At 37.8% G+C, this 17,300-nt stretch overlaps 1 protein-coding gene across 25 annotated transcripts in view; it reads right to left on the reverse strand.

Moving 5' to 3' along the window:
- The window catches only part of BRDT (bromodomain testis associated), a 64,924-nt gene that overhangs the window by 18,233 nt on the left and 29,391 nt on the right, over positions 1-17,300 (reverse strand). For all 25 annotated transcript variants that reach the window (XR_010152352.1, XR_010152356.1, XR_010152357.1 and 22 more), the window contains 8 exon segments: positions 16,363-16,551; positions 15,305-15,477; positions 14,942-15,231; positions 14,739-14,852; positions 14,365-14,502; positions 4,834-4,895; positions 3,780-3,830; positions 1,842-2,013 (listed from right to left, as the gene is read on the reverse strand). Coding sequence is in view for 20 of the 25 variants with exons in the window: in XM_016926057.3 (XP_016781546.1) it covers positions 1,842-2,013; positions 3,780-3,830; positions 4,834-4,895; positions 14,365-14,502; positions 14,739-14,852; positions 14,942-15,231; positions 15,305-15,477; positions 16,363-16,551 (1,189 nt within the window). In the remaining 5 variants the exon portion in view is untranslated.

A 17,300-nucleotide genomic window follows, 5' to 3' on the forward strand; every position in this document is an offset into this window, starting at 1 on the left:
CGTCTCTACAAAAAGTACAAAAATTAGCCGCATATGGTGGTGCATGCCTGTAATCCCAACTACTTGGGTGGCTGAGGCATGAGAATTGCTTGAACCTGGGAGGCAGAGGTTGCGGTGAGCAGAGGTTGTGCTACTACACTCCAGCCTGGGCAACAGGGCGAGACTCTGTGTCAAAAAAATAAATAAATAAAATAAAATTGAATAAAATCTGATTATGCTTCCTATACAAAGCTCCTTGTTGCACACAAATAAAAGTATACAAATTTGTATATAATTTGTTGTATACAAATTAATGGCACTGGTATTCTAGGTAACTCATGACCTATAGCTATCATATCTTCTGTTATTCTCCAAGTATCTTGAAAATGTATTTCCAAAAAAGAGTAGACATAAATATTTCATACTTTGGATATTTGTTTATTCTTCTTCCTGGAATGCCCTCCAGTGTGGCCTTAGATATTTTCTCCATTGATCTCCATTCCCTTCCCCACAATGAAGAGATATAACTTTAATTAAAGACAAAATGGAATATTCAAACACAGAATAGGGAGGCTGAGGCAAGCGGATCATCTGAGGTCAAGAGTTCGAGACCAGCCTGACCAACATGGTGAAACCCTGTCTCTACTAAAAAGACAAAAAATTAGCTGGGCGTGGTGGTACATGCCTGTAATCACAGCTACTCAGGAGGCTGAGACAGGAGAATCACTTGAACCTGGGAGACGGAGGTTGCAGTGAGCCAAGATTGCACCACTGCACCCACCCTGGGCAACAAGAATGAAACTCCATCTCAAAAAAAAAAAAACTACAAAAAAATTAGCTGGGCATGGTGGCACATGCCTGTAATCCCAGCTACTCAGGAGGCTGAGGCAGGAGAATCGCTTAAACCCGGGAATCATTGCGGAGGTTGCAATGAGCCAAGATTGTGCCACTGCACTCCCACCTGCAAGACAGAGCGAGACTCCATCTCAAAAAAAAATTTAAACAACACACACACACACACACACACACACAGAATAGTAGGGAGATTTTAAACTGAAAGCTGTGAAGAAGGATCAAAACATCTCCCTCTTCCTCCTAATCTGTGTTGCAGCAAAACAGCTTGGAAATTTATTCTGCTAGGGAGATACCTCTGCCCTTGGGTGGCCAAGTGGAAACCAGGGAACATTCTAGAGGGAAGAAGAATAGACAAGGAATATTCATATCTGCCCTTAACCTAGGCCTAAATACATTAGTGTCTCAAGGTTTAGTCATGCTCTAGGCTAAACTCGTATCAGAAGTACCCTTTGTGCCACACATCCCCTTCAACCCACCAGAACCAAGTTGAGACAGGCAAAACTTTCCCTTCTGATAAGATATTAAGTCAAATGAATCTAAAAATATAAAAATTTAACCAGTTTTAGACAAATAGGAACTACCCTTAGGCAAGTATTTCTAGCCCAAGTTTCCTTAACTGTAAACTATTTTATATATCTGTAACTTCTTTTCTTTACCTATAGAATCTCTAAGTATCTTTCCCTTATTCTTTCCTACTTTTCTAACCCAGATAGGTGTCATGGAAGTTAAAACAGTATTTCCCAGATCTGCTCAGATCTGGGAAAGTAAATTGGGTGTGAACTATATACATAATTTTCTTTCTTTTAAATATAATGAATGCCTACAGGTATAAAGCAGATAATTTCTAATGATGTGCTTCAGTGATTATTTGTAACCTGGAATTTACTAGTTATGATTGTTGGTATTTCCCAGATATTTAACATTTAAGATGACCATAACATTTTCATATATGTATAGGTTTAGAAGTCAATTTCTCAATAACAGTTGTTTACTTGTTAATTTCTTACCTGAGGGAGGCAGAATTTGTAAAGGTGAAATGTTTTTCACAGTCTGTAAATGTTCTAATTCTTGATAATTAAATGCTAATTGGTGGTGATTTGGTGGCATTACATGTGAAGGTGTGGTCTGATGAACAAGGGTAGTATTGGCAGAGGTTGTGTCTTGCACACAATATCCTATCTGTTAAAACAAAATCAAAGTTATCACTTAGTTTTAACCATACAAGAAGTATACCAAAGAGAACAGAAACACAAGAGTCAAGAATATAATTTAATGCTACCTTTTTAAAATACCTTATTATTTAAGTCACACAAATCTATAATGTATAGTTATCCCTATCTTGCAAATGAGCAAACTGGGGTTTAAAAGCATTAAATAACTTGGCCATTATATGGCTTACAAGAGGTAGAGTAAGTCAAAGTCTATGATCTTAGTTATGAGTATGCATGTATATTTTACATGAGTATACATGTATATTATTAAATAATGCTATTCATTTAAAGCTTTCCTGTAATTACTAAAAAACAAAACAAAACAAACCCCTGAGCTTTTATAGCAAATCTAGAGACCAATTCACTTACTTTAGCCATTTTTCCTTACTGTATTACAGACATAAGGGGATAAATTTAAAATTACATTATGGTCAACCCACAAGACTATCAATAAATTCTAATTCAATATTCAGGTAACTATTAAATAAAAGCTGTAGTGTAATAATAGCTAACATTTATTTAATGTTTACTATGTGTGAGGTACCAGGGTAAGTCCTTTATATGGTTTTTCTTTAATTCTCACAATAATGCTGAGTTAGGTATAATTTTTATCTCTACTTACATTTTCTAGAAATAATAGAAGCAGCTTACCTAAAATCTCACACCTATTCTGTGGCAAGCGAAGTTACAGTAGCAAAGCCCAGTAGCCTTATCTAACTAAGCTCTGAGTTGTAGATGGTACAGAGATAAATAAGACAGTCTTTCTCCTTTGTCTAACAAGGCATTGGGGTGAGTGAGTAGGCAGGCAAGTGTACAAGTAACACCTATGCAAATATGAATAAAACAAATGCTATAGGAATGTTTATTACAACATTATAGACCCAGGCCAAAGCTCAAAGCCTAATGCTCAGGTTTAAATCAGCCAAAGAAAAAAATCACTTTCTGAACTACACAAATATATACATTCATACATGAACCTATGGATTAATATATGCTACCTTTTACCATAAATAGGCATTTTTTTCCTCAGTGAGTGAAAGTGAAAAAACTTTGACCAAAAATAGACCATTAAAAAGGTGGCATTCTACATGCTACGTATTGAGATAAAAATGCTTCCAAAGTTCCTTCATAACTTGACATAATTTTTTTATTCCACTAATATACCTTTGGCAAGACAGACCATCTATAACTTCTTCCTATTCAAAAGGAATGGGAAGGCCAGGCATGGTGGCTCACGCCTGTAATCCCAGCACTTTGGAAGGCTGAGGTGAGTGGGTCACCTAAAGTCTGGAGTTCGAGACCAGCTTGGCCAACATGGTGAAACCCCGTTTCTACTAAAAATATAAAAATTAGCTGGGCATGGTGGTGTGTGCCTGTGGTCTCAGCTACTCCGGAGACTGAGGCATGAGAATCGCTCAAACCCGAAAGGCGGAGGTTGAAGTGAGGGAAGATCATGCCACTGCACTCCAGCCTGGGTGATGGAGCGAGACTCTGTCTCAACAACAACAAAATATATATATGTATAATTTCACTTATGTGTCCAAAGCCCTGTTATATACTCCAAGCCATCTAATAAATACCCTCAGCTTCCATATTTCTCTGAATATACTTGCTGTGGTTTTTTTTTTTTTTTTTTGCCTCTCCTCATGCAATTACTTATTTTAAAAAGTAAGCCCCTAATCTATATGTAAACCATTTCTTCCCCTGTTCTTTAAAACACATTTTAAGCATTACCTGTGTGATGCCTGTTCTTCCTTCGGGCAGTATGCATTCATTCTTCATTTTCTAAAAATAATTATATAGATTATAGCATTAATCATATTATCTCTTAACCATGTGATTATATTTCTTTTTCACAAATTAGAGCTCTTTTAAGACAATATTATTTATTATTGTGTTACCCTAACCTAGTTAGATGTTGTTACATAAATAATTCTATGTTTGGAAGGGGTACAAAGGGAAAAAAAATGTATATGAGGATGACAACTTGAGCTAGTAAAAAATCACTTCTTTTCTTTTTCTTTTCTTTTTTTTTTTTTTGAGACAGAGTCTTGCTCTGTCGCCCAGGCTGGAGTGCAGTGGCACAATCTCGGCTCATTGGAAGCTCTGCCTCCCGGGTTCACGCCATCCTCCTGCCTCAGCCTCCCAAGTAGCTGGGATTACAGGCGCATGGCGCCATGCCCGGCTAATTTTTTGTATTTTTAGTAGAGACGGGGTTTCACCGTATTAGCCAGGATGGTCTCGATCTCCTGACCTCGTGATCTGCCCGCCTCGGCCTCCCAAAGTGCTGGGATTACAGGCGTGAGCCACCTCGCCTGGCCACTTCTGTTCTTTTCAAAGCACATCAACTACTAGTCAAACATAGATGTGCCAAAATGGATAGCTGGCAATTATAAGCTTTATCTGTAGAAACCTTAACTACCATTCTCCTACCATCTTTTGAGAAATTTCACTTCACTGTACGCATAGTTCTGTACACTCATTCAGGATACCAAGGCCATCCCTCTGTATTCAGACTCTCAGGGATAAGCTGAAGCTTCTAGAATTTGTTCTACTTATCCATTTGGCTTACATAAATGTTATATCTTATTGAAAAATGAAGCCAAATAGCTTCCCTATTCGGTTTTCTTCAGGAAGAAATCATTGAACATTTAGTTGATAAGCTAAAAACAGTGACAACTTTCTTCGTGTAAATAAAATTGAAAACAATTTTAAAGAAAGCTACTACTATACTCATGAGTTATACATACTTTTAAAATTCAGAGATACAAATAAAGAATTCACTTACCTTTACATTCTCTTTAGAAGGAGAATCATTTGGTTTTACTTCTGTAAACTTAGGGAACATTTCTGCAAATGTATACACATAAATATTTTAATATTTATTAGCTTACAAAATACCAAGTTATAATTTTTCCATATTAGAAACACAGTGGGGGCTGGGCACAGTGGCTCATGCCTGTAATCCCAGCACTTTGGGAGGCTGAGGCAGGTGGATCACGAGGTCAGGAGATGGAGACTATCCTGGCTAACATGGTGAAACCCCATCTCTACTAAAAATACAAAAAATTAGCAGGGTGTGGTGGCACACGCCTGTAGTCCCAGCTACTCAGGAGGCTGAGGCAGGAGAATCGCTTAAACCTGGGAAGCGGAGGTTGCAGTGAGCCAAGATCACGCCACTGCACTCCAGGCTGGGCAAGAGAGCAAGACTCCATCTCAAAAAAAGAAAGAAATACAGGGGTGATTTCAAGAAAATGCCTTTATTACAAACATATCAAGAAATCCTTAGAGTCACAGGTTTTCACCCTCTTTGAATCAGCTAAAATTTCTAAAGGGATACCTGCTTTCAAGATTATTTTATTTTCCTATAGTAGAGTAAATGTCCACTCACAAATTTCAATTTACATTATGTTTAGGCCAAAAAGCGCAGTATGTTACATAACAGTAACAAGCTTGAATAATTGACAGTTTAAAAAGGAATATGTTGCAACAGAGGTAAGGTTTCAAACAAGCAGCATCCATTATGCTAAAATCACCTTTTATCAAGTAGCCATAAATATAGCCCTAAGAGGCTTAATTTAAAAAATAAAGAATTTACTATAAGAGAAGGGGATGTCATTTATCTGAGAGGATACAGTCTTTTATTAAAAGTAAAGCTATTTTAGTTCTGTGGAAAGGTCTGCTGTGCTTGCTAAACTCTATAATAAAGATTCTATCTGATTAAATACTTCTAAGCTATTTGGCAGCCTCAGCTATACAGCAAGAAATGAGTTTTATAGTATCTCCTCTGCCTTTAGAAATACTGTACAGCTGATACTGGCAGTAGAAGCAGACATAAAAAGAGATCTCTCCAACATGGTTCTAGTGGGTTTCTCTTTCTTTATCCTACAATTGTTTCTGATGCTATCCTCCCCAGTCATAATCCTGGGTCAGTAAGGTAAAGCACCAAACTGGTAGTGACTGCCCTGATCAGTCTCTCCAAGCTAGCTTTCATGACCACCTGAGTGTTATTTGTTTCATGCTCCAGGACACCACGGATGGTCAACACCAAACATTATTCAAACTTAAAACATTCTAATTTTAATAATTACCTTCTGCCTTCTGAAAAGCCATCAGTTTCCACTGGATGTGTTACTGTTCTTTCCTCTCCTAAAATGTTTGATGCTGGACATTGTTAAAATTGCTAAATGCCACTCAATGACATCCTTTAATTTAAATAATTCAAGTATTTAAAATGACATGAACCTTCTTAATGTCACTCAGCTAAGTATTATTTAAGTGTTGCGGGCTAGGCATAGGAGGAAGAGAAGGAGACAGACTGAGAAGATTGAGAATATACATCCAGGTAGCTTTCGCATTTAAAGGATATATTAGGCAGGGCATGGTGGCTCATGCCTGTAATCCCAGAACTTTGGGAGGCCAAGGTGGTTAGATCACTTGAGGTCAGGAGTTCAAGACCAGCCTGGCCAACAAGTTGAAACCCCATCTCTAGTAAAAATACAAAAATTAGCCAGGTGTGGTGGTGTGCACTTGTAGTCCCAGCTATTTGGGAGGCTGAGGCAGGAGAATAGCTTGAACCCAAAAGGCAGAGGTTGCAGTGAGCCAAGATTGCACCACTGCACTCCAGTCTGGGTGACAGAGCCAGAAGCTGTCTAAAAATAATCATAATCATAAAGGAGAAATTATGGTTTCAGCTTTGAACAAAAAAAAACAAAAACAAAAAAGACTTCATTAATATGATCATATATGTATATCTATACATCTAAATTATTCAAATATGCACCTAAAACTACATTATCCTACAATATAAACTCTTTAGTACAAATATGACATACCAGATTGGTGTTCTACTAAAAAAAAAAAATTCAAGGGCATCACCTTAGTTTTCTAATACATAAAACTAGGCTCAAAATTATTATAAAACTTAGCACCTCAAGGCCGGCGCAGTGGCTTACGCCTGTAATCCCAGCACTTTGGGAGGCCGAGGCAGGTGGATCACTTGAGGTCAGGAGTTCGAAGTCCCAAAACCTTAGCACCTCAAAATCTAAAGATATTAGCAAAAGGCATCAAGGGATTTTAATTAAAAAAATAAAAACACCTACTATATATGTCTCATAAAAGTCTCAGCATTTTGCTTCTCATTCTAATCTTACATAATTGACTTTTTAAGAGCATAATAAACTAAAACTACATATATATGCTTATTCATGAGTTCCTGGCCTTTGAAATTAAAAGACAAATGTACATATTTTCACTACCAAACTACAACCATATTTCAATTAGTGAAGAAGCTCTATCAGTGCTAGCAAACATCAATTAAAATCGATAACAAGGCCGGGCATGGTAGCTCACACCTGTAATCCCAGCACTTTGGGAAGCCAAGGCAGGCTGATCACCTGAGGTCAGGAGTTTGAGACCAGCCTGGCCAACCTGGTGAAACGCCTCCCTCTACCAAAAATACAAAAATTAGCTGGGCGTGGTGGTGCAAACCTGTAATCCCAGCTACTCGGGAGGCTGAGGCACAAGAATCACTTGAACCTGGGAGGCAGAGGTTTCAGTGAACCAAGATGGTGCCACTGCACTCCAGCCTGGATGACAGAGCAAGATGCCGTCTCAAAAAAATAAATAAATAAATAAATAAATAAAAATAAAATCGATAACAATAATGACAACTTACACATTGCCAACTAATTTCTCTAGGGAAGTATGACAGCATGTATACACCTACCTTAAGAGGATCAAAGTGGATAACATATGCACTATTAAACAAATGCATACTGTGGCATATATTCTAATTATAAATGTTCTAATTTCATATCTCCCCCAAAAACTCAATATAAAACTTTGTTACCAAAGTTTTCATTTTAAACTGTCAAAAAAAGTTAACCATAGGTCGGGCACGGTGGCTCACACCTGTGATTCCAGCACTTTGGGAGGCCAAGGTGGGTGGATCACCAAGTCAGGAGTTCCAGACCAGCCTGTCAACATTGTGAAACTTTATCTCTACTAAAAATACAAAAATTAGCCGGGCGTGGTGGCAGGTGCCCATAATCCCAGCTACTTAGGAGGCTGAGGCAGAAGAATTGCTTGAAGCCGGGAGGCAGAGGTTGCAGTGAGTGGAGAGTGTGCCATTGCACTCCAGCCTGGGTGAAACGGCGAGACTCTGTCTCAAAAAAACAAAACAAAACAAAAAAAACCCATAGAACTAAAAAAAGATCTGCAATCATAGAGATTTGATTAAAGAGTTTACTTAATACCTATCACCAATCAAAGCACTGAGATAGATGTTCCAGAGATACTAAATATTATCAGCGAGCCAATTTGAACTAAAAAACTTGAAAAGTTGAATAGGAACATAATATGATTTAAAAAAACAAAAAACAGAAAACAAAAACAAGGCTGGGCGCAGTGGCTCACGCCTGTAATCCCAGCACTTTGAGAGGCTGAGGCAGGCTGAGGTGGGCAGACCATGAGGTCAGGTGTTCGAGACCGGCCTGGCCAATATGGCGAAACCCCGTCTCTACTAAAAAATATCAAAAAAAATTAGCCGGAGATGGTGGTGTGCACCTGTAGCTCCAGCTACTCAGGAGGCTGAGGCAGGAGAATTGCTTGAACCCAGGAAGCGTAGGTTGCAGTGAGCCGAGATCGCACCACTGCACTCCAGCCTGGGCAACAGAGTGAGATTCCATCTCAAAAAAACAAAACAAAACAAAAAAACAGAATATGATGCCATATATAGCAGAAATAATTACCAAAGACTTTTAAATTAGAAAAAGAAACCACACTTTCGTTACAGAGGACAGATTATAGAAAAGTGATTGATAGGCCAGGCGTGGTGTCTCATGCCTGTAATCCCAGCACTTTGGGAGGCCGAGGCAGGCAGATCGCTTGAAGCCAGCAGTTCAAGACCAGCCTGGCCAACAAGGTGAAACCCACTCTCTACTAAAAATACAAAAATTAGCCAGGCTTCGTGGTGCATGTCTGTTGCCCAGCTAATTGGAAGGCCTGAACCTAGGAGGCAGAGGTTGCAGTTAGCTGAGATCGAGCCACTGCCCTCCAGCCTTGGCAACAGTGAGACTCTGTCTCCAAAAAAAAAAAAAAAAGAGGAATTTATAAAAGTCTAAAATAATTTAATAAACTCTAGTCATGTACCTTTAGCTTTCTAGTTTGAATGGCAAAGATTATTTAGAGGCTTTCCTTGTATACTTCCTGCACTTACTAAATCCTCCTCCTCTAAAAAGTTAAAATCTAGGCTTGAACAAAGTTTGTCGGTTTCCAAACCTTGCATGAAAAAAATCATATCCTTGTCATGTCTATAGAAGACCTAGGTGGTAGTACTAAAATTACAAATTTATTTATTCCTGTTTGATGTCACCCATAACTAAGAAAGTTTTTTAAAAAAAGAAACAAATGTTATTTAAAGAACTTATAAATTTCATTCTCTGAACATTACACTAAATCCGATAAAATGCAAAAAGTCCAAAGGATGAAGTGACAAATTCACTTTAAGTCTTAAACAACTAAAGAAAAACAGTGAACTGATGTCATGACCATTTAGTTTCTTTGTGTTTAACTCTGTAAAAATTGAAATTAAGTACACTGAAAAAATTCTATTTCACACTAATCAAGTATCTGAGCTTATATTTAGACAGTTCCTGGAGTTATTTCCTATAAGGTTTTAATTAAAAGTACTCCTATTGATAAGCTGTTCCTTTTGATTTTTTTTTCTCAGTATCATTAGTCACAGGATTAAAGCTATTAGTTATATTGCTCCCTATAAATCACTCAAGGTAACCCCAAGATTGTTGAGCATTAGAAAACTCTCAATAGCTTATGTGTGCATACTAGCACAGCCTAGTCAACATAAGATACATGCATTAGAATTGATTTCATTTTCAAGGCTTGGCTACATCTTTGATCTGACATTTATTGATTTTAGTTATGAAAAATCATTTAAAAAGATTTTATATTTATACCGATGTTTAATAAATGTTCTTGACTTATCTGCATATGCTGACACCAGTCAAAAAGATAAATAAAACCAAATCACGTTAAAATTTGCAATGACATGCTGATTCCAGTCCATAGAGCTCTCATTTTCATTTTTCAAGGATTTGGGCCGGGCGCGGTGGCTCACGCCTGTAATCCCAGCACTTTGGGAGGCCGAGGCGGGCGGATCACGAGGTCAGGAGATCGAGACCATCCTGGCTAACATGGTGAAACCCCGTCTCTACTAAAAATAGAAAAAATTAGCCGGGCGTGGTGGCAGGCGCCTGTAGTCCCAGCTGCTCGGCAGGCTGAGGCAGGAGAATAACGTGAACCCGGGAGGCGGAGCTTGCAGTGAGCCCAGACGGCGCCACTGCACTCCAGCCTGGGCAAAAGAGCAGACTCCGTCTCAAAAAAAAAAAAAAAAAAAAAAAAAAAAAGCAAAACTAATTAAAGCTCTGTCTCTGACACAAACATTATAAAAGACTGACTTGCTTTGAAAAATTGCATATAGCCAAATTGCTATAAGAAAATCCAGGAAGACAGATACTAAATGAAAATTACATTAAGAAAAAATTACTAAAGACCAGGCATGATGGCTCACTCCTGTAATCCCAGCACTTTGGGAGGCCGAGGTGTGCAGATCACCTGAGGTCAGGAGTTTGAGACCAGCCTAGCCAACATGATGAAACCCCATTTCTACTAAAAATACAAAAAAATTGCCAGGCGCGGTGGCTCATGCCTGTAATCCCAGCTCTTTGGGAGGCCGAGGAGGGCGGATCACCAGGTCAGGAGATCGAGACCATCCTGGCTAACACGGTGAAACCCCGTCTCTACTAAAAATAAAAAATTAGCCGGTGTGGTGGCATGCTCCTGTAGTCCCAGCTACTCGATCACTTGAACCCGGGAGTCGGAGGTTGCAGTGGGCCAAGATTGTGCCACTGCACCCCAGCCTGGGCGACAGAGTGAGACTCCGTCTCAAAACACAATAAATAAAATAATAATAATCAAAGCCTATTATCTTCAATAAATAATCAAAAGCCTATTAATCAGAATTCTGGAATCATGATATCCAACTGCAAGTTTCAGTGCTGGCCAAATCATAATTATTTTTAAAGCAATAAAAATCATATTTATGGGCCAAGCATGGTGGCTCAGACCTGTAATCCCAGCACTTTGGGAGGCCGAGGTGGGCGGATCACTTGAGCTCAGGAGTTCAAGGCCAACCTCAGAAACATGTTGAAACCCTATACATTTTTGTCAAAAAAAGTACAAAAATTAGCCCAGCGTGGTGGCACACACCTACCTGTAGGCCCAGCTACTTGGCAGGCTGAGGCAGGAGGATGGCTTGAGCCCAGGAGGCAGAGGAGTGAGCTGTGATCGTGCCACTGCACTGTAGCCTGGGCGACAGAGCCAGACCCTGTCTCAAAAAAATTTTTTTTAAATTATTTTTTCATATTTATATTTTATTTTTCATATTCATATTTTCAGTCAATTTTTACTGATGTAGCAGATAAAGCTTTTGCTGATGTGCCTAATTTTCATAAATTAAATTTTCTTAGTAAATAGCCTTATTCTGCCCATGCTTGAAACTTTGACATAGAATTTGCCATCTGTTCCTTGAGAATGTTACTAGTATAATTAAGAATAGTAGGTGTTTTATTTTTATAGTAGATATTGCTAATGATATGATTTGACTTGCTTATTTTTCACAATTTTCAGGGCTTTTTTTTGTGTGTGTTGTTGTTCCCAGGGAAGTAAAAAATGTTCTTAGTTTACATGCTAGAAATTAAGAGCCTTTAAAATAACAGCTGCAACTGAAATTGATATTTAGAACATTAGAATATGTGGAGAAAGGCAAAAAAAAATTAGGACAAAAGGTCCAATTACTTCATTTAGTATTAAGCAAAGATATAATTTTTTCCATTTGTCTTTGCATTTGCAATTTATAACATATATAAAGTGTTTTTCCAGTAAAGCACAGTTTGTTCATAAAACAATTAAAATTTCAAAAATAAACAACTAACATTATCAGAAGACAAATTGACCTTGTGTCACAAATTGTACACTATTCATAATGTAGGTTCAAATATAAAAACTTGCCACTTCAGGCTGGGCACAGTGGCTCACGCCTGTAATTCCAGCACTTTGGGAGGCCAAGGAGGGAGAATTACTTGAGGTCAGGAGTTCAAGACCAGCCTGGACAACATGGTGAAACCCCATCTCTACTAAAAATACAAAAATGAGCTGGGTGTGGTGGCATCCACTTGTAATCCCAGCTACTTGGGAGACTGCGGTAGGAGGATCACTTGAACCCAGGAGGCGGAGGAGGCCACAATCACATCACTGCACTCCAGCCTGGGCGACAGAGTGAGAATCCGTCTCAAAAAAAAACCCAAAAAAACAAAAACTTGCTACTTTGATTTCAACATTATATATTTTAAAACTCCTTTTAATTGAAAAAGATGACATTAAACAAAAATGTCAGCCATAAAATAAAAATTCAACACAGCAATGTTTTAAGATTTGAATTCTAGGCCAGGCGCGGTGGCTAATGCCTGGCATCCCAGCACTTTGGGAGGCCGAGGTGGGTGGATCACAAGGTCAGGAGATCGAGACCATCCTGGCTAACACGGTGAAACCCCGTCTCTACTAAAAATACAAAAAACTAGCTGGGCTTGCCTGTAGTCCCAGCTACTTGGGAGGCTGAGGCAGGAGAACGGCGTGAACCCAGGAGGTGGAGCTTGCAGTGAGCTAAGATCGCGCCACTGCACTCCAGCCTGGGCGACAGAGGGAGACTCCGTCTCAAAAAAAAAAAAAAAAAAGATTTGAATTCTGAGACTGAGTTATTCTGATAGAATGTTAGAAAAACAGAGAGTATATATTGCACTATTTTAAGAACACAAGTTAGTGATAAACATTCTTTCCTCCAAGCAATATATAATAATATTGTATCAGAAACTGATAACTCATATTAAAATTAAGGTACTTTATTGAAAACTCTGTATTATATTGTACTTTTCCTCTAACACTTGAAGCATTTATTATAATTACATAATTCAAACTAACAGGAACAGTAAGAGTTTTATCCTACAAATAAAAGACAAAGTGCTCTAACTTACTAGACCACAAATGCTTTATTAGATGAAGTTACAAATGCTAATTACAATTGAAAATACTAAATGCAACTTAAGTTATTCCAGTATTGTTCTATGCTTAGAAGTCAAATAAGGAAATACTATATAATCAGAGCCCTACATTTTTAAATTTTCTAGTATGACAAATCCCAAAGTAAAAATTCTGTTTATTCTCCAAAAATATTTATCACTACATACTTTAGAAATGTAAAAACAAAATACAGCAATCAGCACCATATAAATGCAAACTAAACAGAACTAAGAGTTAAATAGAATGTATTGCAAGTCAGCAGACCATACTACCACACTGAAAAAAAGAGGGATGCTTTTAATAATGCTAAGAATTCCTGATGTCACAATATTCTGTGTGAGATGTTTCTTTAGAAAGAGAACTGAATTTCACAAGAAACACCTCATTTAAAATAAAGCAAAATTTAGGGACAACAGTGTCCAAATTCTGAATTTGCCTTTTGGTCAATAAAGATGGAACACCACTGCCAAGTCAGTATTCTTGGGGTAGTGATTACTTATCAACTGTGTAATCATTAATAGAAAAGCACAAAGAAAACATAAATGACCTAAGCTTGATACAACTGCTAAACTATACAAGATAATATGGCACTTGAGCATAGCTGAGAATCTGAATTTAAAGTACATTTTTCTATAGATGGAAGAAAATACTCTACAGTGAAGAAACCAAAGAAGTAGAAAAAAAAATCTGATTTACAGCTTCTGAGATGACTGGTCTAACTCAAAAGGATTATTCAATTCAGAACATAGTATCACAACATGGCAACCTTGCAACATTAGAGTGATCTGATAGATCATGGAGAGTAAAGCGAAAGGTGCTCTCAAATAATCTTTTATTTTATAAAACAAGTAAAGGTCATTATTTTATTATCTGATATATTTTGATATTAAGATTTGAAATTATTTATTGAGACTATCCCTCCTTGAGTAAACTTTTTTTCAGCATTACAAACCTACACGTCATATACATATAATACGAAGTTTCATCTTACACAGTATCTCTTTTAGGGAAAATACTAAGATTGTCAAAATGCAATTAAATAATTAACATGATATACAAACCATGGATTCTGGGTAAGTAACAAATATTTCTTCAAAATATAAATCAATATTACAGGAAAAAAAGTGCTCCCATCAACAGAGGTATATTTAAGGGGACAGCTAACCTGATTCAGAATCACTGCTGTCTGAAGAGCTTAAGTCACTGCTGCTACTTTCAGACTCTGATGAGCTGCTGCTGCTGCTGCTGCTCTCACTCAGTCGGGAAACATTTTCAACAGCTTTGGATGGTTGCGTTTTATCAGCTACAAAACAGAGAAACATATTAAAATGCCAGAAGAATTAAATAGTTGCAGGAACATTTAAAAACTGCCACCTAGGCTGGGCATGGTCGCGCATGCCTGTAATCTCAGCACTTTGAGAGGCCAAGGTGGAGGATCACATGAGGCCAGGAGTTCAAGACCAGCCTGGGCAACATCACAAGACCCTGTCTCTACATACATACATACATACATACAAACAAACAAAAACTGCCACCTACATTTTGTTTGACGTTTTCTAGAATTTAACTGATTATTAACATCCAGTAACCGCTTTTCCAATTCCTGTTTTTTCTGTGAGTGAAGTTCTTCTTTGGACATCATTATTTTCTTAGCTGTGTGATTTAAGAGGAAAGAAAGTGAGTATAACCAAAAACCAACATAAATACCAAACCGATTTCTATTAATATGCAGAAATACATACCAGGAGGTTTTAATGGTCTCTTTCTTAGACATGCCGAAACATATTTTTCTAATTCTCTTAGTGTTGATGCTTTCAGTGTTTCAAAGTCTATCTCTATCTCATCAGGATTGGAATTGCTCAGAGAAGGCTCTCTTGATTGTATTATGTGAACTACTCGCCCAAGTTTATCTCCAGGGAGTTTGTTTATATTCAGACTTAACTGCCTTTTCTCATCATAGTTCATAGGTTTAGCATTATCTTCATCTTCAGATTTTAGACCAATGAACTGTTGTTTCCTTTTCTTTGGCTGACTGTAACAAAAACTAAATTTAGTCCAACTTATCGTTATTGTCTTAATAAGCTATCATAATAAAAGATACTTACTTTCTCTTGGACTTTTCCTTTAGCCTCATTTGCTCACACATTTTTCTTGGATTTTCATTGCTGTTATTAACCTTTTCTTTTTTCTTTTCCTTTTTAGACTTCTCTTTCTTTTTATTTAGCTTACGGAAAGGTACTTGGGACAAAACCTGGAGCTGTTGATGTACAGCTTTAAGCTGATAAAAGAAAAAAAATCTGTAAACATTCATGTCTCTAAATAATTAAAGAAACTAGAAAAAAATCAAGCCACTCCAAAGTCAAGAGTGTCTTTTGTGAAATTCATTTCTTATTACATTTCCTTCAAGTTTTTATTTAATTTCACAAATGCATTGAATTTTTAAAAGGCATATATTAAATTACAAAAACTATCATGTGCTCAACCCATAAACTTAAATATTCAACTACCAACAGATCAAGAATAAATAACATTTCCAGGTGGTCTTAAGTTTTTTGTTTTTTGAGCCAGGGTCTTGCTGTGTCACCCAGGTGGGAGTGCGGTGGTGTGATCCTGGCTCACTGCAGCCTCAACCTCCTAAGCTCAAGTGATCCTCCTGCCTCGTTTTTTTTATTTTTTTGTAGAGACATGGTCTCACTATGTTGCCCAAGCTGGTCTCAAACTCCTGAGCTCAAGCAATCCTCCCACCTTGGACTCCCAAAGTGTTGGGGTTATAGGCGTGAGCCACGGTGCCTGGTTGGTCTTAAGTTTTTAATCATTGATTTTTCAGACTTGAGCTCCAGAACAGTTTAACATTTTATCATAAAAAGCAGTTAATGTTGAATAAGACCTCATCCATAAAATATCTCTATTTCATAAATCATTTCAATGAGAATCAACCACTCATGATTAGGAATAGATAACATAATTTTTTAAAATAACAGATTTTTATGATAATAAATATTTGATTAGGAAAAACTATTAAACATTACAAATTTGCCAATAAGTAAATAAAGCCACAGTTATGAAGCGATTTAACTATAACAGCTTTAAATCTGCAGAAAAAATTTCCTGATAGATTAGCAGCTCATAGGTTATCAAAATTTGTATCAATACAATCAACTACCTGCTCCTGAAGCTTTGCAAGACGCTTAACTCGTTCATCCTCAGAATCATCAGAAGAGTTCCCTTCAGAGGAGGCTTCATTAGTGTTCTCTCTACCAGTGGTTTCTGTGATATCTGTTTTGATGTAACATAAAGGCATACTCTCAACAGGTTCAATCGGGATCTTTGAAAAATGCGTTTCGAAAACATCCTATAATGAAAAATTAGTTTGTTATGGTTTTCTGTATTTTTTATTTAATCCAGCAATCACAGCTTTTAATAAAAAGTACATTTCAGTGTCATATTTTGACCAGAATTCTTTTTTCCTTTAAGATATATCAGAAGAAACGTATTAAGACTCATGCTGGCCAGGCGCCATGGATCATGCCTGTAATCTTAGCACTTAGGGAGGCCGAGGCGGGTGGATCACCGGAGATGGGGGAGATCAAGACCAGCCTGACCAACATGGAGAAACCCCGTCTCTGCTAAAAATACAAAATTAGTCCCGTGTGGTGGCGCATGCCTGTAATCCCAGCTACTTCGGTGGCTGAGGCAGGAGAATCGCTTGAACCCGGGAGGCGGAGGTTGCAGTGAGCCAAGATTGCACCACTACACTCCAGCCTGGGCAACAAGAACGAAACTCCATCTCAAAAAAAAAAAAAAAAAAAAAAAAGACTCATGCTTCTCTGCCTGCCAAACTTACCAACTTTTCTCCATTTTTTTCAGGCAAGATAGACCTCTCAAGTAATATAGGGTTTTTGTTGTTGTTGTTGTTGTTGTTTTTTTTGAGACGTAGTCTCGCTCTGTCGCCCAGGCTGGAGTGCAGTGGCGCAATTTCGGCTCACTGCAAGCTCTGCCTCCCGGGTTCACGCCATTCTCCTGTCTCAGCTCCCCCAGCAGCTGGGACTACAGGTGCCACCATGCCTGGCTAATTTTTTTGTATTTTTTAGTAGAGACGGG

The sequence above is a fragment of the Pan troglodytes genome, chromosome 1, assembly GCF_028858775.2.
Source record: "Pan troglodytes isolate AG18354 chromosome 1, NHGRI_mPanTro3-v2.0_pri, whole genome shotgun sequence".
In the NCBI taxonomy this organism is placed as follows: domain Eukaryota; kingdom Metazoa; phylum Chordata; class Mammalia; order Primates; family Hominidae; genus Pan; species Pan troglodytes.